Source organism: Leuciscus leuciscus (genome assembly GCF_965113295.1).
Source record: "Leuciscus leuciscus genome assembly, chromosome: 1".
Taxonomy (NCBI): domain Eukaryota; kingdom Metazoa; phylum Chordata; class Actinopteri; order Cypriniformes; family Leuciscidae; genus Leuciscus; species Leuciscus leuciscus.
The window spans coordinates 46267777-46294155 of NC_138725.1; the positions used below are offsets into that span (position 1 = coordinate 46267777).

General features: G+C 38.6%; 2 protein-coding genes and 1 long non-coding RNA gene across 3 annotated transcripts; 2 read left to right on the top strand and 1 right to left on the bottom strand.

Moving 5' to 3' along the window:
* Nucleotides 1–4013: 4013 nt before the first annotated feature.
* LOC309513608 (cytochrome P450 3A40-like) lies at nt 4014–9181 on the top strand. The gene is made up of 13 exons (XM_082189535.1): nt 4014–4180; nt 4428–4521; nt 4626–4678; nt 5297–5396; nt 5501–5620; nt 5932–6017; nt 6239–6387; nt 6504–6628; nt 6723–6810; nt 6892–7052; nt 7323–7549; nt 8180–8342; nt 8461–9181. The coding sequence occupies exons 1-13, from the start codon at nt 4113–4115 to the stop codon at nt 8545–8547; spliced, it is 1521 nt and encodes a 506-aa protein (XP_082045661.1). The 5' UTR covers nt 4014–4112; the 3' UTR covers nt 8548–9181.
* Nucleotides 9182–10575: 1394 nt separating this feature from the next.
* LOC309513996 lies at nt 10576–12088 on the bottom strand. Its single transcript, XR_014211581.1, has 2 exons — nt 11659–12088; nt 10576–11074 (listed from the first exon to the last, which is right to left on the bottom strand). It is a non-coding gene; the product is annotated as an uncharacterized lncRNA (long non-coding RNA).
* Nucleotides 12089–12096: 8 nt separating this feature from the next.
* LOC309513602 (cytochrome P450 3A40-like) lies at nt 12097–25727 on the top strand. The gene is made up of 13 exons (XM_082189522.1): nt 12097–12212; nt 21979–22072; nt 22194–22246; nt 22508–22607; nt 22689–22808; nt 22998–23083; nt 23305–23453; nt 23528–23649; nt 23931–24018; nt 24099–24259; nt 24365–24591; nt 24752–24914; nt 25024–25727. The coding sequence occupies exons 1-13, from the start codon at nt 12145–12147 to the stop codon at nt 25117–25119; spliced, it is 1527 nt and encodes a 508-aa protein (XP_082045648.1). The 5' UTR covers nt 12097–12144; the 3' UTR covers nt 25120–25727.
* The last annotated feature ends 652 nt before the right edge of the window (nt 25728–26379 follow it).

Sequence of the window (26379 nt, forward strand, 5' to 3'; positions counted from 1 at the left end):
TCACACAAAAATGAAAATTATGTCATCATTTACTCACCCTGTCATGTCTTTCCAAACACGTAAGACTTTCGTTCATCTTCAGAACACAAATGAAGATATTTTTGATGAAATCTGAGAGCTTTCTGTCCCTCCATAAACAGCTACGCAACTGAAACTTTGAACTTAAAAAGTTCATAAAGAGATTGTAAAACTAATCCATATGAATTGAGTGGTTTAGTCCAAATTTTCGGAAGAGACACGATCGCTTTATATGATGAACAGATTTAATTTAGGCTTTTATTCACATTTAAACATTGATCAGCGAACATAAACAGAAGATCAACCAAACCTGCCTGACACAGGTTGTTCTTGTCATTGATTCTTGCAGAAGCTCAAACGTGCAGCGTAATATGAAGAAACGGGGCCAAGCTACACCAGCCACGGAAGAGACAGACAGTCAGCCAATAGCCGCGCCGCTAGGAGTGCTCGCATCTGATAGGCGCAACTAGACCAATGAGACATAAGCTCCAACCCTATCAGAATTTGCATATCCAAACGCAATAAAAGCGAAGGCTGCACTGATCCAGGGCAGACACAACACAAGCATGAGGGTAAAACCAAGGGGGTAATCTTTCAGAAAAAACTGAAGCTTCCCCGGGGCCGCCATTGATTAGCAGACCATCACCTGCTGTTAGCATTCCATTGACTCCCATTCATTTTGGCGTCACTTTGACAGCGAATAACTTTACATCTGAGGCGTTTAAAGACTCCATTTGTCCATTATTTATTTCTAAAGAAACACGAAAATGTATAAAAGGCTCCATTACCTTGTATCTTACATTACGGCCCCGTAGAAGCAGGTTTTGTAAAAATGGGCTAACGATTGCGTCATAACCACGCGACTCTCTGTCGCACAGTAGAGAAATTACCGTATGGACAGGAGGAGAAGCTCGCTGGCAATTGGGGGGACGTGGAGGCAAAATGACAAAATAATTAATCCGAATACTTAGCAAAAGTTGCTCCTGCTCCTAGCTAATGGACACTCACACTCTCCGTCTCTGCAAGTTTCGGAAGGGAATGATTCAGATTTCTCTTGGCACAGCTACTAGAAGACAGACGGGTTGCTCACGTCACATCTACGTCCTCAAGCTCAGTTTGAGTCTGCGCAGTACGCTCGGCCATCAGGAAGTGAGTGCTTCTAATTGACTTCACTTTTCTCCGTTGAATCCAACTGTCGCTGTGTCCATTTATTTTACTGTCTATGAGTAAAACACAGTGTCAATGGCGGTAGCGGTAACAGCTGTATTAAACACTAGTAGCCATATACACAAAGTCAACAGCATAGCGGTAACCACTGCGTACAACTAGAAAATTCATAATCGTGTAAGAAACTAAACTCACCGAAAGCACTGAAAGCACGCCACAGATGGCACATCCAGCTTGTAAAATCTGGCGGTGTTCTGAAAAGACCAGCCAGCAGCAAGACATAATCCTGGATAGACATATCTCTCGACCAGGCCCACGAAGAGGCAACCGCCGTCGTCGAATGAGCTCTGATATTTAGGGGACAATCTTTCCCCTGGCATTCTTAAGCCAATGCGATAGCGTCCACAATCCAGTGAGAAAGTCTCTGTTTTGAGACAGTACGTGCCTTAGTACATCCACCAAAGCACACAAAAAGCTGGTCCGAAAGGCGGCCGAGCGATTCACATACATCCGCAAAGCCCTGACAGGGCAAACAGCGCTCTGAGTGTCAGCGTCACGCGAGGATGACGGCTCAGCAGATAAAGCGGGCAGAGAAACAACGTGTGCTTTGAACGTTGTGGAGAGTGACTTAGGCATGTAGCCCCATCTTGGCTGGAGAGTAACGCTGCAGTCACTGGGTCCGAAACAGATACAATCATAGTTCACAGAGAACGCGTGTAAGTCTCCAATGCGCTTCGCAGAGGCGAGAGCAAGGAGCAAAGCCGTTTTCAGTGAGAGCTCCTTAACAGCAAGCTAGGGGCTCGAACAGCGGTAGAGAGAGAGCCCTCAAAACTAGAGCTAGATCCCACGGCGGCACCGATGGCGGCCATGAAGGACATAATCTCCTCGCTCCCCTATAAATCTGGTCACCAGAGTGTGCTTACCGATCGATTGCCCGTCAACCGAGGAACGAAACGAAGCAATAGCGGCCACATGCACCTTCAGCGTGGATGGAAAATTCCCGCTATACAGTCTGTGCTGTAGGAAGTGCAAAACATCCGACACAGAACAGATCACCGGGGCAATATTGATGTCCTGGCACCATTTAGCAAAAACTCCCCATTTTAGAGCATAGAGGCACCTAGTCGAAGGCGCTCGCGCCTCCGTGAGTGTGCCCAGCACTCGTGAGGGCAGAGTGTTTTGTTCATTTAAGGTCACTGAAATGGCCACGCATGAAGGCTCCACAGCTCCGGGCTGGGGAATGTCGTATCGTTCGTACCGTGTCGTACTGTTCGCCTGAGCGAACAGCAGGTCCTTCCTGAGGGGGATTTGCCATGGGGGAGCCACCATCATCTCTCTCAGGTCCGCAAAACAGGGCTGGTTCGGCCAGTTCGGAGCCACGAGGATCACTGATACTCTCTCCTCCCTGATTTTGCATAACACCATAGGTAGAAACGCATAAAGCCTGGCTTTCGGCCAACGCAATGTCAGGCTGGTCCTCACCGCACACATTCATGAGGTTCTACGACCTTGACTTTGGCTCCACGCCAGAGGCGCATGTGCTTTCATCTGAAAATGCGCACTGAATACACACGGACGGACACTTGCTCTTATGGTGGTGTGCGTATAGCGTTCCCACAACGTTTCAACGCAGCGCAAGTTCCCTTGAAAGGGAACGTCTCGGTTACGTATGTAACCCTAGTTCCCTGAAGAGAGAACAAACGCTGCGTCGCCCTGCCATACTATGATCGACTTGCTTCAGCCTATCAGAAACTGACACTGTTTGGTTCAGGTGTGCTTTATAGTTTCCTGGTCAATGACGTAATCACACAGAGGAGTTCCCACAGCGTTTCGATGCAGCGCAAGTTCCCTGTTCAGGGAACTAGAGTTACATACGTAACCGAGACGTTTCCATCCCATGTGTTCAAGAGAACAAAATGGTTACTTCCGGGGAATTTGCTGCAAAATATCTGTATGTAATAAAACTGTAAGTTGCTGCAATTGGGGAAGCCACTGTGGCTCTTTTTCCTACATCATAAATTACTTGCATCTCAGAGAAGAAATGCAATAAGTTCGGATGCTGGTGTTTGGGAAAGCAATTGTGTGAGACGCTTCTGTGAGGGAATTAAACCAAATCATTCTGATAACAGACTGGCTCAGGCATTTCAGAATGATCAAACCAACATTTGAGATGCTGTGCAATGAAATTTTTCCGCTGCTGAGCCAGTCACGTGAGGTTGGTTTATTTTTTTTATTTATTTTTTCATATTGAGGGATTTATTGATAAATGTGTTTTCATCGTAGTTTAGGCTACATGCCTTCTTATTGAATAAAAAATGTATCCGCTTCAATTAAGCACATATGTTTTTCTTTAATGCACATTATTAGAATTTATGCATGTTGTTTCCTACAGAAAAATGAGAAGAGAAGTATTTCGTGTTAAACAAGTAGTTTTTTTTACATGAGTAAGCTAATCTAACTAATCTTTTATTTAGCTCATCGGTTATGGGGTGATGCGCTTTAAAATGATTGCGGGGCAAATTAATTGTAATATTAATTTAATAATAAAATAGTAGTAATAATAACAATAATATAATACATTAATTGTAAAAGTAAAATCCTCTTGATAAGGCCGATAGCTGATGTTGATCATCTTCTGATCGGCGCATCAGCGCATTGTCTATCAACTGATCATCGTCTATCGGCACAACCTGGCACGGGGCCTATCTTGAGGCCTATATTTAAACATTTTCAAAGTAAAAATAAGGGTCAACGTGTCATAACCTGACGAAGTATTCCTTATTTGGTCGCCCAGCGCACCTGTAAACCACGCCCGTAAACTTCCTGATCATGCGCCGTCTGTGAATAAAACCAACAGCATCTGTGTGCAACTGTGCATTAGGACTTCAGCTGAAGCGGAAGATACTGAAGACTTCGGCTGACTTACAATGACTGACCTGCCGTCTCTGTCTGTGACCTGGACCCTGGTGGTTCTGGTCATAACTCTCCTGTTTATGTGAGTATTGAACAACAAAAGCAGGTCAAAGCAACCATCAGTGTTAGCCTATCGCTTTTAGTAAAGTATCTATCTGTATTTAATGTGTCTCGTTTTTAATTAGGTGTTGTGTTGTCTTATATTTGTTTACTTTATCACACTGTATACAGTTCATATGTTTAAGATCTATATTTAGGCTACATCTACATGTAATGGGTCTCATGTGGTTGTTTGTAGTTTGATATCTCTGTAATTTATCACACTGTAGTTATGGTGTTTGGCCACATGGATTTTTCAACAAACTGGGAATTCCAGGACCAAGACCTTGGCCTTTCGTTGGCACATTTCTCTCATACACTAAAGTTAGTAATTCACTATGTCATTTCTTTAGAATAATATAGGAATCTGTATTAAAAAGACGCTGGAGCAATAAGACTCTCTTTCATTGAATATCTATGTATTTTAGGGTTTTCACAATTTTGATATGGAGTGTGCTAAGAAGTATGGAAAAGTTTGGGGGTGAGTCTCAGTTATACATTTACTGTGGTGAAATAATCAGATGAAAAGCTGTACTGTAATATCGGTTGTTAATGTGTAATCAAATTGTATGTAGCCTAATACTTAAGTTCAGGGCAGCTCTGATGGCTAAATGATGTGCTAGATGATAGTCTCTTATGCTCACTTAAGGCTGCATTTATTTAATCAAAAATACAGTATAAACAGTAATCTTGTGAAATATTGTTACAGTTTTAAATGACTGCTTTCTATTTTTGTATATTTTATGTAATTCATCCATTTGATGTCAAAGCTGAATTTTCAGCATCATTACTCCAGTCTTCAGTGTCACATGATCCTTCAGATCATTTGCTGCTCAAGTAACATTTCTCATTATTATCAAGGATTTTATTATCAGTATTTCCAAAGTTCCAGAGAACAGCATTTATTTGAAATATAAATCTTTTATTATAAATATGTAAGATTATAAATGTCTTTACTGCCACTTTTGATCAATGTAATGCATCCTTGCTGAATTAAAGTTTTTTGTTTTCATACTGACCCAAAACTTTTGAATGGTAGTGTAGGTTTCTGCCAGGATCACTGTGAATGCAAACTAATCATATTCCTTCCATTGCTCAGGATTTATGATGGAAGACTCCCAGTACTGATGGTCACTGACCTGGAAATGATCAAAACAGTTATGGTGAAAGAATGTTATTCTACCTTCACTAACAGAAGGGTAAGCTCACCTTCACAGTTATCCAGAAAGTTCCATAATGGCAGGAAACTGAGGATTCCTTTTACACTCCAGTAAAAATCTTTTCTTTTACTGCATTTGTACAGGAGACAAATGCAGACCTGGCCGGCCCCTTTGCTGATGGAATATCTATAACTAAAGATGAGCAATGGAAGAGAATCCGTGGTTCACTCTCTCCGTATTTCACAAGTGGACGACTGAAGGAGGTATAGAACAGGTCCTTCTCACCTTCATGTTGTTCTAAACCTGAATGACTTTCTCTCTTTTTCTCTGTTTTACAAAAGAAGATGCAGTGAAGAAATATTTTTGTGTTTTTTGTTCATAAAAATGGGGCCCAGTTTTGTTCTACAGATTTGGAACAAAGTTCTAGTCTCTCTGTACTCCTTTATTGAAATTAAAATGTTTTTATTGCCAATACCTTTTATTATATACTATTACAAAATATTTATATGTTATACTGTACTTGTTGCTCTTATGACATTTGCATAACTAACACTTATTTTTAAATCTGTTTCAGATATTTCCCATAGCTGTGACGCATGCTGATCGTTTTATTAAAAATATGCAAAAGCGAGACCACGAGCAGCCAGTGAAAATAAAAGAGTATGTTACATCTGTCTTTAAATAAAGTGCATAACTTTAAAACATAAAGAGCATTCACTGTCAATCATGAACTTAACTAAATTTACATTTACAGCAAAACGTTCACTAAAATGATTATCATTAGAATATTTCTTTCTAGTTGTTTTTTGTGTCAATGAAAACCACATGTAATGATGTGTAAATGATCTCTTTAATTAAAAAAGGATCTATTTTTATTCCAGAGCTGTCGCTCCATATAGTTTGGATGTCGTCGCCAGCTCCTCCTTTAGCGTTGACATCGACTCCATAAACAACGCAGATGATCCTTTCGTTACTAACATCAAGAAGTTTTTCCAGTTCAGTCTGTTCAGTCCTCTTCTTCTGCTTCAAAGTATGTCATTTGTATAATAAAATTAGCTTTTGTTTATGATTTGCATCTAAATCAGTTGTCCATCTTTTTACATGATAAAATAATTACAGTTTTACGATCTTTTTTTATTATTTCAGCATTTCTTCCCTCCGTTGCTAATCTTTTGGGGAAAATGGGTATACGGCTTTTTTCAAGTTCCTCTATGGATTTTTTCTACAATGCCCTGAGAAAGATTAAGGACGAGCACAGCAAGAAATCAGATGTATGTTTGTCACCATTTCACTTTTCAACTACAACTTTAGATTTTGAAGAGTTGTTGATGCCATAGTAGATTTTGACATTGTGTTTTTAATCAGGGTCGGGTAGATTTTCTCAAGCTCATGATCCAGAGTCAAATATCTGATGATCAAGCTAAGGACACCACAAGTGGCCAACCAGTAAAAGGTTTGAGAGACAGTACAGATTTTACACATTTAAATGCACATGAACTTGTTTTCAAAAATGCTGTTTTGTGAATTTCGACAGGACTAACAGACCATGAGATTCTCTCCCAGTCCCTCATTTTCATTCTTGGAGGTTATGAGACTACAAGCACCACTCTCACTTTCCTCCTCTATAATCTTACGTCTAATCCAGACTGCCTGGAAAAGCTGGTTGGGGAGATCGACACAAACTTCCCTCCTGATGTGAGCGCACCGGCTTCTGCTGTTCACAGGTTTTGTGTAAAGTAGGGTTTCTGAACTCTGGCCATCAAGGTCCACTGTCCTGCAGAGTTTTGCTCCAACACTAATCAAACTGAACTAATTAATTAATGTTGGAGGTAAACTCTGCAGGAAAGTGGATCTCGGGGGCCAGAGTTCAGAACCCCTGGTGTAGAGAAACTATTTTAAGGCAGTTTTAGAATTTAGAGTTCAGCTGTTTTACTTCGACATATCTTGTTTTGGGTTTTTTTTCAGTCTCCCATCACATACGATGCATTGATGAAAATGGATTACTTGGAAATGGCCATCAACGAATCAATGCGTCTCCTTCCCACTGCCCCACGCTTAGAAAGGGTCTGTAAGAAGACCGTGGAGATCGTTGGGGTGACGATACCAAAAGACACGCTGGTTGCAATTCCTACATATGTTTTATGTCGTGACCCGCAGCTCTGGGATTCTCCTGATGAGTTCAGGCCGGAGAGGTGATGTGATTCATCTATCAGACAGTAGCGATGTTTCCATCCAAAGCTGCGAACTTGCGCACTAAATTGTAATATCGCATAAAACATTTGCGAATAAAGCAGTGTTTCCATCCCATGTGTTCAAGAGAACAAAATTGTTACTTCCTGGGAATTTGCTGCTAAATATCTGTATGTAATAAAAATGTAAGTTGCTGCAATCGGGGAAGCCACTCTGGCTCTTTTTCCCACTTCATAAATGATGGTGCAGAAAAAAGCAATAAACATTGTCATGTTCGGATGATGGTGTTTGAGATGCTGTGCAATGACATTTCTCCACTGCTGAGGCGGTCACGTGAGGTTTTTTTGCATACTGAGAGAATTTATTCAATAAATGTGTTTCCATCGTAGTTTACATGCATGTCTTATTGCATAACAAATGTATCCGCTTCAGTTAAACACGTTTTTCTTTAATGCACGTTTTTATAATTGATGCACGTTAGCATTATCCAAAATGCAATATTACAAAACTGCACCTAAAAGTAGGTGGATGGAAACTGAGCTACTGATGCTTTCTGAACATTTCCTTCACAGCCACAATTTTTTGTCACTTCAGTTTTTCTCACATTTTGTCTCTCAAATATTTCTCTGCAGGTTCAGCCCAGAGAGTAAATCAGAGGTTAACCAGTACGCTTTCATGCCTTTTGGACTCGGGCCTCGAAATTGCATTGGAATGAGATTTGCCCTAATGATCATGAAACTTCTTGTTGTGAAGCTTCTTCAGAACTTCACTGTGGAAACAAGTAAAGAGACACAGGTTGGTACATTGACTGTCATATATAGACAATCAGGAATGTGTGGCAGACTGTGCTTTGCCTCTAAATTTAACAAATTTACAAATGCACTATTCTTTATTTTCTCTTGTTTATTTTCAGATCCCTCTAGAGCTGAATGCTATGTTTCAGCCGAAGGTTCCAATCACACTGAAGTTTATACCAAGATCTCACAAGGAAAAATCATAATTAAAATCCAGAACATTTCAATATAATTCTGTAGAACATTTTATACAAGGTTATATAGCATTAGAAAAACTACAGAATTGTTTCATTTAAAATATCATACATACATTTGCTGTCAATGTTTAAAATTCACCTTTTACCCCCTTTTGGATTTATGGTGCTCATAATTTGCTGGGCCTTGTGCTCTTCCTGATTCATTCATGTTTTATACAGTTTGGAATGAAAAAGAAAAAACATTATGAAAAATGTATTATTGTACACATTTAATTCTATAACAAATAATAAGCAATGAATGCAATGTAATGTTATCATTGTAGCTGTAAAAGACAAGTGTTCATTTGTTATGCAATCACTGAAGCAAAAATCTGATTGTGTGGGGATTTTAGTTTTGAGGACAGAATTTACAAAAAAAAAAAAAGTAATTTAAGAGGGTTTAAACTGTATGTTAGAAACCAGCATACAAAGCCACAGCTAGAGAAAACGCATTTAAGTAGACTGTTGACATGACAATTCTCCTGTGACAACTAGCCCTGATCTCATATATAATATTGGGTAATTATTCTTATGATCATATATGATATGGTAATCACACAAAAGCGCTATATGAATAAAGGTGACTTGATTCCCTCATTTTAAACTGTCTACATGTGTGATCTGGAAAATATGGTCATTCTGTCAACACTGTAAAATGTTCTGTGTCACTGATGACTGTTACAAAGGGCTGTTATGCAACGATCGTATCAATATTACTAAATGTGATTAGAAGCTGAGCATACACACACACCTGGAGTGCCCTCTGTAGTTACAATTCACCAGTAGTGATGAAGTCTACAGAGTGGCGCACAATTGAGAGAGTTTTATTGCCAATAATAAAGATTTGATTTGTTTAATAGCCTACGAAACTCTCAAAACCAAACTCTGGCAACATCATACCATATTGAGTGAGAGGTATCAATTCGTATGTGAATACCTTATTATGTTTTTAACAGATTCAACTCCAAAACAATCCCTGGATACAGAAACTAACATTCGCAGTCCAGCAGCCTGTTTTGTACCATTACTAATCATGAAACAGCCCGAGGTCTTTCACCTTCTCATTTTGCCCAATGGGTGTCACTGTAAACTGTTAAAAAAAACAGTGTTAATGTTATTGTGTGCATTAGTATGTTTTATGTTGTCGCAGATATCAAACTCAGGCTTTATTTTCTTCTAAGGTGAGTAAAATGATGTGATAGTAAATTTGACACTTTTAAGACGAACCTGTTTTTGTTAGAAATAGCCTAGTTTTTGTGCTTCGTAGTTTAATTTATGTTTCTTAACAAATGAATGGCCTTAGCCACCATTGCTGCCAAGTGCAGGTACCACCGATAACTCGAAACGTCCATAAGTGTCATCACCTGTCAATTTATTCCTTATTTGGTCGCCCTTGCTTCCCTGATTCAAAAGCGACTTACAAATGTGAAGTAACCTACTGAAGTACTTTTTTCCTCACATCACAATATGATTACATTAAACTACACAAAAGTAGCTATATAATGTAACAACCAGATATTACTGTATATTGAAAATATACAGAAGTAAAATGCAACATATACGCAGTAATGCAGTAGTAGCCTAATATAAATGCAGTAGTTATTAAAAGTACTTTTTTCAGAAAGCCGTCGATTGAATCAGCCCTGCAAACCTGTTGGTAGACAACTTAGTGGATAGTGGAAATATGCACTCAAACGCTCTGGAGACCATCCCAGATGATGTCCCACCAGCAGGAGGCCTTAGGGGCAGCCCATCCCGGTCCAGCAGCTCAGCTCAATAGAGTCTACATCATTTTTTTTCTTATTTTATGTATTGTAAAATTAAATGTTTATGTTGATTTTGATATGTTTAACGTATTTTGTAAATAGTTGGAAAAAGTGCTTTAATGTAGCCTATAGAACAAATGATTTTCATTTACCAATTTTATTTGAAAAAATAAAAAGGTATAGAATTTGTTTCATGCAGAAAGTATTACTGTCATTACAAAAATAAACAATGTCCAGAACAATTCATTCTCTTTTATTTACACAATTAAAGTAGCATAAAAATAAATGTACATAATTTTTCTTTTAAAAAATAAAAGTGAAAAAAGTTAAACAAGAATATGTAGAACATTTTTCAATCATTCTCTCAAGAAGAGAAAACAGCCTGTCCATCCTCTCCCTTCTTTCCTGTGCACTCCTCGCCTCTGCCTCCCTCTGTAGTTGCATTTCTTCTCTGATCAAGTTCAAAAACCCGTCCGGTCTCGCCGCCTTCGTGCTGGTGCTCCTGCTGGTGCTACTGGTGGTGCTGGTGCTGCTGCCCCTGGCTCCTCCTCACCGTGGGCACCCACTACTGAACTCGGCCCTGGTGTGTCCTCAGGGATTGAGGTGATGAGGACAGGGGGGTTGGTGCATTGCCTCTGTCCCAAAACCTCATCCATGAGGACAAACCAGGGCCAAGTTTCAGCAGTGGGTTTCCCACTCACACTCTCACCTGTCCCAGGACACTTGCAATCCTAAAGGCAGAGCAAATGAACCATGGCTTGTTAACAACAACAGGACAATACATTTCAGCAAAGATGTGTGTATTACTTTTCTTATATATAGGCCTATATATATATATATATATATATATATATATATATATAAACCCATTTTTTCCTGAATTGTTCTAAAAAAGCAGAAAAGGGTACTTAACACAGAGGAGCAATCTTAAGTGCATTGTTAACACTGCAAAATATGACACATCAAGACATGCATACAAAATACTTAAGAAATCATATTTCTGTATACTAAAATTTGGTTAAAACCAAATAGCATGACAGCACTACAAAAACACATAAAAGTGAAACCCCATTGCCTTATCTACTGCTTTTCTTATTGTTTTGGGCTTTATTGGGTGAGTGATATTTCTTATAATACACAAGTGCAAATATTACAAATAGGTCGTTAAACTAATAACGTTCTTACCACAAGTTTTGCCTAAAACTACCTGATAAATGTAGCCACGCAATGGTGACGAAGGAGTTAAGAAGAAGTTTATAAGAAATTTAACTCTGGTTTCGCTAGCTATTTGAGTAAATTAAAACATAATACTAACATTTAAATGTGAATTTGCTGTCCACCACCGATCTCTAGTCTCGGCCGCCTTTAAAAATAAGTAAATAAATGCTGTCGTCAACAGCGCGCAATGACTTATGGGGTAGAATAGGCCGCTAAGTGTCCATTTATGTATCCTTCTTTTCACGGGGAAACGAAGGGTGCATTTGGCGTCGCTTTTGAATCAGGGAAGCCTTCGTCGCGGCGCGATGACGCAACCGGCCTTCAAATACGGACTTCGGAGGATGCAGAACTGAATTGGGACAGCCTTCATCGAGCCGCGTGACGCAATCGGCCTTCAAATGCGACCTTCCAAGGATGCAGCCTTTGAATTGGGACGTCCTTCGTCGCGCCGCGGTGACGCAATCGGCCTTCAAATACGGCCATCCGGCCTTCAAATACGGCCTTCGGAGGATGCAGCCTTCACTTTGGGACACAGTGTGTGCAACTGTATCAGGAAGAGACAGAAGACTTCGCTTGATTGACAATGATTGACCTGCCGTCTCTGTCTCTGACCTGGACCCTGGTGGTTCTGGTCATAACTCTCCTGTTTATGTAAGTATTTCAGAAAATGTCAATACAACCATTTTTATAAGCCTCACATCTGCATTCAGATTTACTGAATATAAGGTGTTTTGGTCATTGTGTTTATTTGCATTTATCCCAAAATAGGCGACATTGTAAAGCAGTATGAGTAACTTCTTTATTTTAAATTGCTTATTAAAAACCTGTAAAAGATAAACATGTTTGTAGGGCATTTTCAACGTGTTAATTGCTACGTTTAGCGCGAAAAAAACTAACAGTTGAGTATCCTCTGTCGTCATAGTAATGGTGCGTTCAACCCTTGCTAAAATTAACCACGGTTTTACTAATACAATTTATATATATATATATATATAAATTGTTGTTATAAATTGTTGTTGTGTTGTTATATTTATGTTATTTGTTGCTGCCCTCTTGGCCAGGTCACTCTTGTACAATATATTTTTAATCTCAATGAATTTTTAACCTGGTTAAATAAAGAAATGAAAGTTTAACTATGGTATTTGTAACAAAACTGTGGTTATACAAAGGGCAATCAATCCGCCAAGAAAGGGTCACTACACTTTTACTGTAAAAAAACATGGTTAATCTCAGATGTATTGTATTTACAAAGTCGTACTTATGAGTGGGAAACTCAGAACTGTCTAAGGCCAGAGTTGTTTTTTGTTTTGTTTTTTGAGGGTGTGTCAGGTGGACACAATTGATGCAGCAATAGTACTGTACAATTATGATAGAATATGGAAAGATTAATCAGAATCAGAAAGAGCTTTATTGCCATGTGTACTTCCGCACACACAAGGATTTTTCTTTGTAGGTACTGAAGCTTCCAGTGCACTCACACAAATACAAAAAGAAACATAGTACTAAAATGTAAGAATAAAGTATAAAAAGTATAAAGGCACTGTAAGGTTTAGTCATTGTAAATATATTTACAAATTATGAACATATATACTGTATTTTGAATAATATGAATAAATATCAACTGAATTTACAAAGATACTAATCTAGCAGTGGCGTATTGCACTTACAGGCATGTGCCTTGGGAGACATTTAAAGGGATAGTTCACCCAAAAATGAAAATTCTGTCATCATTTACAGCAAGTTGTTTCAAACCTGTATGAATTTCTTTTTTCTGCTGAACACAAAAGAAGATATTTTGAAAAATGTCGGTAACCAAACAGTTGATGGACCCCAATGACTTCCATAGTAGGGGAAAAAAAATACTATGGAAGTCATTGGGGTCCATCTACTGTTTGGTTACAGACATTTTTCAAAATATCTTTTGTGTTCAGCAGAAAAAAAGAAATTGATACAGGTTTGAAACAACTTGAGGGTGAGTAAATGATGACAGAATTTTCATTTTTGGGTGAACTATCCCTTTAACTGTTTAAGAGGGAAATCAAGCGTAGCATTAGTTCTGGCAGGTCACGTTAATCAAGCTCGCATCAGCTGACTTTCAGCTAATCAACGTCTACCTATAGGAATAAAACACCAATCACAGCATCCATATATAAGGTCCTTCAACAGCTATCGCGTTTCTCAGGAGTTAATTACCCTGCTCCATCCCCAGCTCCTCCTCTCTCCAGTCAGGATTTGGCATTCTGATTTCCCTTTGAATCAGACTAAATTCTCAAATTATGTTGTACATTAAAATGTTGAATTAATGATAGTACAGTAGTACAGGTCCTGGAGGGTGGGAAGGGGAGCACCAATTATCCTCTCAGTAGTCCGGACTGTCCGCTGTAACCTTCTGATGTCTGATTTGGTTGCTGAATTTGGTAGCAGTTACAGAAGTGCATAGAACAGACTCAAAGACGGCTGAGTAGAACTGTGTCAGCAGCTCCTGTGGCAGGTTGAACTTCCTCAGCTGGCGATGTCTTGTACTTGATGTCCCTCAGGCCTGTCAAGACTGACACCGACACCTGACTTGCGGAAGACCACTCCAACTCCTACCGATCACGTACTGCGTCTGTCTGTAGTAGACGTTAGGAATTCTCTATCCTGAGTTAACAACGGAAAGCTGCAGGGCCTGACAACATACCTGGCAGGGTGCTCAGAGAATGTGCTGATCAGCTTGCAGATGTCCTCACGGACCTCTTCAACATTTCCCTGAGCCAGACAGTTGTTCCTGTGTGTTTCAAGACGGCTACCATCATCCCTGTGCCAAAGAAATCATCTGTGTCCTGTCTGAATAACTACCAGCCTGTTGCACTTACACCTATCATCATGAAGTGCTTCCGTCATCATCGTTCCAACCGTTCAACAGAGGACGCCATATCTGCCACCATACATCTGTCTCTGACTCATCTAGTTAAAAAAGGTGGTAATAATAATAATAATAATAATTTGTTACATTTATATAGCGCTTTTCTGGGTACTCAAAGCGCTTTACATGGAAGGGGGAATCTCCTCAACCACCACCAATGTGCAGCATCCACCTGGATGATGCGACGGCAGCCAATCAGTATATAGGGCCAATGAAGCCAATCAGTATGCAGGGATGATTAGGAGGCCATGGTGGATAGAGGCCAATGAGCAAATTTGGGCAGGATGCCAGGGTTACACCCCTACTCTTTTTTTTGAAGGACATCCTGGGATTTTTAATGACCACAGAGTTTCAGGACTTCAGTTTAACGTCTCATCCAAAGGACGGTGCTTTTTGATAGTATAGTGTCCCCGTCAATATACTGGGGCATTAGGACCCACACAGACCACAGGGTGAGCACCCCCTACTGGCCTCACTAACACCTCTTCCACCTCTTCCATATCGTCTCAACCGTTCAACAGAGGACGCCATATCTGCTACCATACATCTGTCTCTGACTCATCTAGATAAAAAAGGTAATTGTGTAAGGATGCTGTTCATAGATTTTAGTTCAGCATTCAACGCAAACATTCCACAACAACTGACAACAAAGCTGAGCCTATTGGGTTTAAACACCTCCTTTTGCAACTGGATCCTGGACTTTTTGACCGGGAGACCCCAGTCTGTCAAGATCGGCAACTCCACCTCCTGCACCATCACACTGAACACCGGTGCTGTCCTCTGCTGTTCTCCCTGCTGACCCATGACTGTGCTGCTAAGTTTACTTCTAATCACATCATCAAGTTTGCTGACGATACTACAGTTGTGGGCCTCATCAGCAATAACGATGAGTCCGCATATAGGGAGGAGGTGTACCAGCTTGCAGTATGGTGTAGAGACAATCTCTTAGTAACATCTCTTAATGTTGATAAGACTAAAGAGATGATTGTCGACTTCAGGAGAACCCAAGCGGACCACTCACCACTGCACATCACTGGAACAAATGTGGAAAGATTCAAAAGCTCCAAGTTTCTTGGTGTGCACATGTCAGAGGACCTCTCCTGGACTCTTAACACCACCTGCCTAGTCAGGAAGGCCTAGCTGCGTGTCCACTTTCTGCAGAGGCTGAGGAGAGCCAAACTTCCTTTTCCCATTCTCACCGCCTTCTATAGACCTTATGCGCCAGAGAAACGAGGGCGCCGCCATCTTTAGAATATTGTCTTTTAACTTCCGTTTTTGAGGTCGCGCTGTATATTTCTATGGCGCTGCTGTCCAGGAGTAATTCGCTTTTGAAGTGAAGTTTACTTAATTTAAAGTTAACGAAAGTTAATATATAACGACTGTGATGTTTAAAGCAGATGACTTAACATAATGTCAGTCGACAGGAAGATTTTAAAACGAGCCATTCATTTATAAACACGCAGAATCGCTGTGAAAATACAGACCGGAAGTCAAAAGACAATGAGCGCAGCGCTGAAAAGGGGCGGGGCTACATAAGGTCTATAGAGGGACGAAAGAGAGTGTCCTGACCAGCTGTCTCACTGTGTGGTATGGGAACTGCACAGCCTCCAACCGCAAGACTCTACAGCGGATTGTGAGGACAGTGGAAAAGATCATCGGGATCTCTTTACCCACTATAGATGCTTCATTCAACAACCGCTGCATCCGCAGAGCCATTGCGGACGACCCCTCTCATCCCTTTCATGGATTGTTCCGTGGAGCATCCGTGCCACCACCAGCAGACTTCGTAACAGTTTTTTCCCTGAGGCAGTCAGATTACTCAACACCTGGCTGCCTCCCAATACTCATCTGGGTTAGTTGAACACCTAACCCAGTAAACATTCATATCATTATACACACACTTACCCAGTAAGACTCAGTACTACTGCAAACTGCACTTACATAAAGTAGCTGCATCAGTCACTTTACTAGTATTGCTGCTATACATGTCACAGAATGGTGAAATAGTGAGAGAGGATTCATGTGCAGGAAAAGGGATGTTTATTAAGTAAATAAAAAGCAAAACAAAACTACAAACAAAAACTCCCCGTGGGAGAAAACAAGACAGGCATCTGTCAAAACTGGAAACACAAGGGAACATGAACAACAAACCAGCACAGGACTGCAAAAACAGGGAGACTAAATAGGGAAGCAAACAAAAGAGGGTAACGAGAAAAGCAGGTGGGGCAAATTAATCAATAATCAGGTAACAAGATGGGAGGGGCTAGACAATAGACAGGAGAGCACATGGCACAAGGAAATACATGACAAGCCATGTGCTCACAACAAACCAGACTATACACAAACACATGACAAACCGGGAGTGTCAGAGCTCTGTCACCAAACCAAGATACAAACCAGACAGAAGTGACAGAACTGTGTGTGTGTATATACAGTGGGGAGAACAAGTATTTGATACACTGCCGATTTTGCAGGTTTTCCTACTTACAAAGCATGTAGAGGTCTGTAACTTGTATCATAGGTACACTTCAACTGTGAGAGACGGAATCTAAAACAAAAATCCAGAAAATCACATTGTATGATTTTTAAATAATTAATTAGCATTTTATTGCATGACATAAGTATTTGATCACCTACCAACCAGTAAGAATTTCGGCTCTCACAGACCTGTTAGTTTTTCTTTAAGAAGCCCTCCTGAGGGTTGTTCCATAAAACAAGATTAGAATACAAGCCAGGCTTATTTTGGTTAGTCAGACTTATTGTCGGTGGATTCTGTTTCATAAAGCAAACTTAAAATAGTTCAAACTTTGAACTTATGCTGGGAAACTAGCCTGGTCCAGGGCAGGCTAACTGTCAGGCTAAGCCTCAGCTGTTACACAGATCCTCTAACACTGACCAACAAGAACACAATGATATTACCACTGACACTCTCTCATACCATTATTGGACTTTATTAACCACTATTAGTCCAAAAATAAATACACAGTATACAGAAAATCAACTTAAATAAGGCTACAATGATAAATTAGACAATATAGACACACACACATATATAGATAGATAGATAGATAGATAGGCCTAAATACAATATATATACTATAGGTTTTTTACTGGCTGAATGTTTTGTGCCCAAGATTTAATTAGATTGTTTTAAAGATTTATGAATACATTTCTCTCTGGTTTGTTTGGCAGCTGTAGTACATGTTTATGATTAGAAGAACATTAGAACACAATCTAAAAAAAAGCTTTGTAAAGCAGAAGTTAAAATCACAAAATTAAAAATAAATAATTACAAAAGCACAGTATACATTTTAACTGGTAAGATGAATCTGAGCTTAGTAATTGACAGTATATGAGCCTACATTTGATTTACCCCATTACAATAGTCCCTTTACAGTTATTGCTATCATAAAAATACACTTGTAGGTTTAAAATTCTAAATAAGGCACATCTAATGTCCAAATAACAAATATTTTAGCATAAATATATATATATATATATATATATATATATATGTACTTTATTATGTCTATCAATTCAAACACATTTAACTCTTTTGTGAAAATACCCACCAACACATAGCCTAAAAAACACATGATTAGAACAATAACCAAAAAAGTACATTTTACATATGATTTAAGGGGGAAAAGACAAAAAACAATAAATAAATATTAATAAAAGTTAACATTCACATATTTATATCAGACTCAAACTCATGACACATAATTCCTAATAGTTATTAAAGTAATATTATTTGAATATCAAATATTAAATAAGTAAATGAATAAAATAACAAATAACTAGAAATAAAAGGGAGGGAGGGTTATATAAAAATGTAGTTAATGTAGGTTAATATATATATTCCTTTATTTTATGGAATATTCTTTGATTTTAGAGTTACACATATCTTTTCAAAATGTATACATTTGCTCTTAATTTCATGTTATCCTCTCCATAATGTACTTTAGAAACTAAATCTACTCATTTAAAACTGGGGATTCTTGCTTTATCCAAAAAATGATTGCATTAAAAGCTCTAATTCTCAGCATTCTAAATAAGTATACATCATCTTTATTAAGTAGCATAGGTCCTATACCCAAAACTATATTTTGTATCTTTATATATTAAGTTTCTTAAAAAAAATCTTCCCTGAATTAGGCTACTTCTGTTCACTGAAGTACTTCTGTTCGCTAGAAGTTCACTGCAACTTATCCAACATCCTAAAGATAAATTATTATAATTTTATAATTATAATAAAATATCGCATATTAATTTTCCAAGCAAAATGTATATTTTAGTCAGAATTATTGCGCTCCTATTTGGCGCGCATGCGCGCAGCAGCGCTCGTTCAATATGAAGATTAGCAGCAAAATGGATACATTTGCACGACTTTCTAACATTTACAGATGGAGAATATAACTGTAAAATGTAAGTTTTGCACTCAGGGGGGGGGAAAAAAACATGTCACAAACGCATAAAACAGCACAAAATATACGCTGTTTGATGGTGGATCGATTTGATCCACGATCGACCTCTAGGGCTGCTTCAGAAACACGTGCACACGCAATTATCTAGACTTGATAAACCTGGATCAAATTAGTGAGATTGCGTGAACTTCAATTACCTTTTATGGAACCACTTTAGCCCCAACTTATTTGTTAGGCTCATTCAAGTCCGGTTTTGGAGTTTAATCCCCGCTTTTCTAAGCGTCTTTTATGGAACAACCCTCTGTTCTCCACTCATTACCTATATTAACTGCACCTGTTTGAACTCGTTACCTGTATAAAAGACACCTGTCCACACACTCAATCAAACTGACTCCAACCTCTCCACAATGGCCAAGACCAGAGAGCTGTGTAAGGACATCAGGGATAAAATTGTAGACCTGCACAAGGCTGGGATGGGCTACAGGACAATAGGCAAGCAGCTTGGTGAGAAGGCAACAACTGTTGGCACAACTATTAGAAAATGGAAGAAGTTCAAGATAACGGTCAATCTCCCTCGGTCTGGGGCACTATGCAAGATCTCACCTCGTGGGGCATCAATGATCATGAGGAAGTTGAGAGATCAGCCCAGAACTACACGGCAGGACCTGGTCAATGACCTGAAGAGAGCTGGGACCACAGTCTCAAAGAAAACCATTAGTAACACACTACGCCGTCATGGATTAAAATCCTGCAGCGCACGCAAGGTCCCCCTGCTCAAGCCAGCACATGTCCAGGCCCGTCTAAAGTTTGCCAATGACCATCTGGATGATCCAGAGGAGGAATGGGAGACGGTCATGTGGTCTGATGAGACAAAAATAGAGCTTTTTGGTCTAAACTCCACTCGCCGTGTTTGGAGGAAGAAGAAGGATGAGTACAACCCCAAGAACACCATCCCAACCGTGAAGCATGGAGGTGGAAACATCATTCTTTGGGGGGGCTTTTCTGCAAAGGGGACAGGACGACTGCACCGTATTGAGGGAGGATGGATGGGGCCATGTATCGCAAGATCTTGGCCAACAACCTCCTTCCCTCAGTAAGAGCATTGAAGATGGGTGGTGGCTGGGTCTTCCAGCATGACTACGACCCGAAACACACAGCCAGGGCAACTAAGGAGTGGCTCTGTAAGAAGCATCTCAAGGTCCTGAAGTGGCCTAGCCAGTCTCCAGACCTGAACCCAATAGAAAATCTTTGGAGGGTGCTGAAAGTCCGTATTGCCCAGCGACAGCCCCGAAACCTGAAGGATCTGGAGAAGCTCTGTATGGAGGAGTGGGCCAAAATCCCTGCTGCAGTGTGTGCAAACCTGGTCAAGAACTACAGGAAAAGTATGATCTCTGTAATTGCAAACACAAGGTTTCTGTACCAAATATTAAAGGAGCCGTATGTAAGATTGTGGCCAAAACTGGTACTGCAATCACTTTCAAATTAATGTAGACCGGTGTATCCCCTCCCCCCTGACTCCAGGTTGCCAGATAGGCTGCAGGATCCAGCAGGAACGTAGGCTGCTACGTAGCTGTGGTAACTAGAGCAGAGCTGGCAACCCCGATGCCGAAACACTACTGACTTCGTGATTGGTAGATAGGTGGAGGGTGGCGCTTCAGGCCAAAACACAAGATGACAACATCAACATCAGTTGAGAGCTGGAACTTCACTTTTTAAATGACAATATCCTGGCCGGACTACTGTTGTCAGTGATATAAGTATTTGAAATGAACATGATTTCTTAATGTCTAGTGACATATCAGGGCCATTTTATGATTAATTGAAATACATTTCTTACATACAGCTCCTTTAAGTTCTGCTTTTCTGATGTATCAAATACTTATGTCATGCAATAAAATGCAAATTAATTACTTAAAAATCATTCAATGTGATTTTCTGGATTTTTGTTTTAGATTCCGTTACTCACAGTTGAAGAGTACTGATACAAATTACAGATTTCTACATGCTTTGTAAGTGGGAAAACCTGCAAAATCGGCAGTGTATCAAATACTTGTTCTCCCCACTGTGTGTGTATATGTGTTGGGGATATTTTGGGGATATTTAATTTAATTTTATCAATCAATAAATTCCTCTTGAAACAAACTTTGTTGTATTATTTTAATTTAATACTGTGAAGCTGCTTTGATACAATCTGTATTGTGAAAAGCGCTATACAAATAAACTTGACTTGACTTGACTTGTATATATATATATATATAAACCTACATAAAATTTTTTTTTATTTTTTTTTGTTGTTTATTGTGTATTTGCACTTATGTAGTCTTGCTAAATGTTCCTTGTTGCACCATGGTCCTGAAGAAACGCCATATCATTCCAATGTATACATGTTATATAGAGGAATGACACTAAATAGGCACTTGACTTGACTTGAGTTGACACTCGACTGTTGGATAAACTGGTTTTCAGCTTTAATTAATTTTACAGCACCTTCATAAATAAAATAAAAAAGCAAAAACACTGCATGTGCATTCTTTATTCACCATTTTGTAGAAGTAGAGTTAAGAAGTCTTGCTGAATCTTTTGTAGAAAAGGTAGATCACCATCTTGCTCCAATCAAAATATTTTGAACGCATCTGATGTCATTATTTATTGACTTACCAACTTGTAATTACAAAATTCTGAATGTAAACTTGAATGTTATGATTTTTATAGAGTTGCATTTTATTTTATTTTTCATCATAAATATTTTGTTACTTTATTTATTGAAAAGTGTCTTAACGTCTTCTACTGAAAATTACATATAAACGTGTAGTTGAAATTTCATGCAGTGATAGCTCGGATGATTTTATACAGTTCTAGAACAACACATTAATTGAGAGACTGTATGGAGTATGTACTTCATCATACAACAGAAATCTAAATGTGATTAAAAGGGTGATAACCATAAAAAAATGCTTCCTTCCTGTCCCAGTTTGAGGGTTAAAAAAAAGATCTTGCCACCCTAATCTATATCTGTTTTTAATGCGTCTCATCTTAGTTCGTATTTGTTTGTAGTGTTATAATTGCATAACTTATCACACTGTAGTTATGGTGTTTGGCCTCATGGATTTTTCAAAAAACTGGGAATTCCAGGACCAAGACCTTGGCCTTTCGTTGGCACACTTCTCTCATACAGTAAAGTAAGTCATTCAGTATGTAACTGTTTTAGAATAATGTAGGATGGTGTAATTATGTTAGAGATTTTTGTTTTTGTTTTTGAATCTCTCATTGAATAATTATCTATATGCAAATGTATTTTAGGGTTTGTGCAATTTTGATATGGAGTGTGCTAAGAAGTATGGAAAAGTTTGGGGGTGAGTCTCAGTTATATATTTACTGTGTTAACATCAAATTGATAATACTTATACTATTAATTAATATTTATTTATAATAGTTGTCATTCCAGCTATATACAGTATACATCAATACAGTGGGAAAATGTAATTTTACTATATGGATGACATTTATTAAAATTTGAATATAAATGAAGAAACTAGAAACAACGTCATCTATTATTTTATTATTTGCCAGGATCACTGTGAATGCAAACTAAATATATTCCTTTCATTGCTCAGGATTTATGATGGAAGACTCCCAATACTAATGGTCACTGACCTGGAAATTATCAAAACAGTTATGGTGAAAGAATGTTATTCTATATTCACTAACAGAAGGGTAAGCTCACAAACACCGTTTTGTACAACGAAAGTGTTATTATGGCAGTTCAGATCCAGTAAAGGTCATAATTCTGTACAGATTAGAAAAACAGACCTGGCTGGCCCCTTTGGTGATGGCATAATTATGGTTAGAGATGAGCAATGGAAGAGAATCCGCAGTTCCCTCTCCCCGTATTTCACAAGTGGACGACTGAAGGAGGTATAGAACAGGCTCATAATATGAACTGTATGTATCATATATTGGAGTCTAGTCCCATACAGAACCGTAAAAACAATCAGTTGTCTAGAGATTAAAATAGAAATGAGGCAAAGCCAAATTCATTTTATTATATTATTGTTGCTCTTATGACATTTGCGTAACTAACACTTATTTTTAAATCTGTTTCAGATGTTTCCCATAGCTGTGACGCATGCTGATCGTTTTATTAAAAATATGCAAAAGCGAGACCACGAGCAGCCAGTGAAAATAAAAGAGTATGTTACATCTATCTTTAAAGTGCATAACTTTAACACATAAAAAGCATTCGCTGTCAATCATGAACTTAACTGAACTTAAGTTTTTACTGCGAAACTTTCACTAATATGATTATCATTAGAATATTTTTTCTAGTTGTTTCGTGTATCAATGAAAACCACATGTAATGATGTGTAAATGATCTCTTTATTTTAAAAAAACGACTCTATATTTATTCCAGAGCTGTCGCTCCATACAGTTTGGATGTCGTCGCCAGCTCCTCCTTTAGCGTTGACATCGACTCCATAAACAACGCAGATGATCCTTTCGTTACTAACATCAAGAAGTTTGTCCAGTTTAATGTCTTCAATCCTCTCTTTCTGCTAATACGTATGTCGTTGTTTATATAATAATCATGGAAATTGAAAAGAGAAACAAATAATGAATACATTTTCTTATTTCAGTTATGTTTCCCTCTTTTGCAATTCTTTTGAGCAAATTGGGGATAAGTCTTTTTTCGAGGTCGTCTATGGATTTTTTCTACAGTGCCCTTAGAAAGATTAAGGATGAGCGCAAGGAATCAGATGTATGTCAGTATTTCACTTTTCAACACTCAACACCTTTAAAAATAAAGGTTCCAATAGGATGTTTTCGTAGTGGTGCCATAGAAGAACCATTTCAAGTTCCCCAAAGAACCTTTCAGTGAACAGTTCTTAAAAGAACCTTTTTTTCTTAACTTGAAGAACATTGGTAAAGGTTCTTTATGGAACCATAGAGTACAATAAAGAACCTTTATTTTTATGAGTATAGTCACTCTCACTGTTGTTTAGATCTGGCAGTGATGGTGATGTCACTGTTTTTAATCAGGGTCGGGTAGATTTTCTCAAGCTCATGATCCAGAGTCAAATATCTGATGATCAAGCTAAGGACACCACAAGTGGCCAACCAGTAAAAGGTTTGAGAGACAGTACAGATTTTACACATTTAAATGCACATGAACTTGTTTTCAAATATGCTGTTTTGTGAATTCGACAGGACTAACAGACCATGAGATTCTCTCCCAGTCCCTCGTTTTCATCCTTGGAGGTTATGAGACTACAAGCACCACTCTCACTTTCCTCCTCTATAATCTTACGACTAATCCAGACTGCCTGGAAAAGCTGGTTGGGGAGATCGACACAAACTTCCCTCCTGATGTGAGCGCACCGGCTTCTGCTGTTCACAGGTTTTGTGTAAAGAATCTGAAGCACATTTAGAGTTGAACCATATGCATTGGACATATCATGTTTTGTTTTTTTCAGTCTCCCATCACATACGATGCATTGATGAAAATGGATTACTTGGAAATGGCCATCAACGAATCAATGCGTCTCCTTCCCACTGCCCCACGCTTAGAGAGGTCCTGTAAGAAGACCGTGGAGATCAATGGGGTGACGATACCAAAAGACACTCTGGTTGGAATTCCTACATATGTTTTATGTCGTGACCCGCAGCTCTGGGATTCTCCTGATGAGTTCAGGCCGGAGAGGTGATGTGATTCTGATGTGAACATTTCTTTCACTGCCAAAATTTTTCTCACTTCAGTTTTTCTCACATAATGGATCTTATAGCATGTGATTTATGCAGTTTACTGAACCACATGCCATATTTAAGCTAGAATTGCTTAACTGAAAGTCTCTCAAATGCAGGTTCAGCCCAGAGAGTAAATCAGAGGTTAACCAGTACGCTTTCATGCCTTTTGGACTCGGACCTCGAAATTGCATTGGAATGAGATTTGCCCTAATGATCATGAAACTTCTTGTTGTGAAGCTTCTTCAGAACTTCACTGTGGAAACATGTAAAGAGACACAGGTTGGTACATTGACTGTCATTATTTAGAGTTTGTATACTGTATGTCAGACAGACTATGCTTTTCTTCTTGAATTAATTAATCTTTTTCTCTCTCTTTTTTTTTTTCCAGATCCCTCTAGAGCTGAATGTTGTTTTTCAGCCGAAGGTTCCCGTCGCACTGAAGTTCATACCAAGATCTCACAAGGAAAAAGACATATTATCATAACATCAGAATTATTTTACCACATAAAATGTGCCCATGAGAGTAATACTTCCTGTGAAAATGGGCATTTTGCTGTTCATTGCACCCGGAAAGCCCATAATACTGAATCCAGTGTCTTCCAATTTCAGTTGGAAATGAAGACTGAACAGGAAGAGATTGTTTGTTTTCTTGCCACTTACAGCCTTAATTGAGCGCCCATTCCCTGCAAAACCACAAGTATAAAACAGAACCTAAAAAAGAAAATCTTTTTTCAGCATTGCCAGTTATTTTGCCAAAATGGAGTATACATTTAATTACACTAACCATAATCTATTCATATTGATGCTCTTTTTTAGATATCTGGCTACTTTTAACATTTTAATTAAGACTAACACACTATTTAAATTTACTGTGTTCTAAAAATTAAATTGATTTAATTCGATCTAATAGGACTCTCCTCAAAGGGTTTTTTATGTCCACTTAATCAAATAAAAGAATGAATATATATTTTGTTAGATAATACACATAATGTTTTAGCTGCTGTTGCATCACTGAATATTTTCAGTTGACCTCAGCACTGAATGTGATGTAACCAGCGGTAATTCCAATTTACATTAAAGCTTTCTTCCTCATTTCATCTTTACAAATGTTCTTGTCTTTCTGTGACATGTGAGAAGTTGCATGTGTAACATTGGGTAAACTAAAATGCTTTTCAGCATTGTTGGGACAATATTATAGGGTCAAGACCTTTGTTGCAAAACCATGGTTTCATTTTTGAGAAATCTGGTAGCTTTTTTCTTTCCCACTTCCTGCTGACTCATCTTCCAACAAACTGAATTTTTTGTTTTGACCTAGAAATTCTTTAAACCATTGCCTGATCTTAATCAAAACATTAAAGAATCCCATAAAAATGACAAAGACAGGAAAATAATATTGTAAAAGGTTTTGGTAAACTAATCCAAAAGGCCAGGCAGGCCAAGTTTATAAAGTCCTTGTAGGATTTTGAAAACATTACATCAGTTTATTACACAGCTCTCTGGAATTCTTGATTCTTACAGGTAAATGTATACCCTGATGTGTGTGTAATGTGTATATATTATATACCCTGATAATTATATAGGCCTATTATAACCCATGTTGACTTACCCATATGTAGTCAGTAAGATATTTTATCAAGTTCATAAAAGGATAAAATTATCAAGAAATCAAAGATTAAATGTCTGCATTCAATGATTGGAACACAGTTAAGAACAGTACAGTAAGTACAGAAAAGTTTATGAACAT

Bases quoted from the DNA above. Each gene is read 5' to 3' on its own strand.
- LOC309513602 (XM_082189522.1), top strand. From the start codon at position 12,145: ATGATTGACCTGCCGTCTCTGTCTCTGACCTGGACCCTGGTGGTTCTG. The intron at 22,809-22,997 runs GTATAGAACAGG...AATCTGTTTCAG, and splicing joins CAAGTGGACGACTGAAGGAG to ATGTTTCCCATAGCTGTGAC. The intron at 24,915-25,023 runs GTTGGTACATTG...TTTTTTTTCCAG, and splicing joins AAACATGTAAAGAGACACAG to ATCCCTCTAGAGCTGAATGT.
- LOC309513608 (XM_082189535.1), top strand. From the start codon at position 4,113: ATGACTGACCTGCCGTCTCTGTCTGTGACCTGGACCCTGGTGGTTCTG. The intron at 6,388-6,503 runs GTATGTCATTTG...TTATTATTTCAG, and splicing joins TCCTCTTCTTCTGCTTCAAA to CATTTCTTCCCTCCGTTGCT. The intron at 6,629-6,722 runs GTATGTTTGTCA...GTTTTTAATCAG, and splicing joins AGCACAGCAAGAAATCAGAT to GGTCGGGTAGATTTTCTCAA.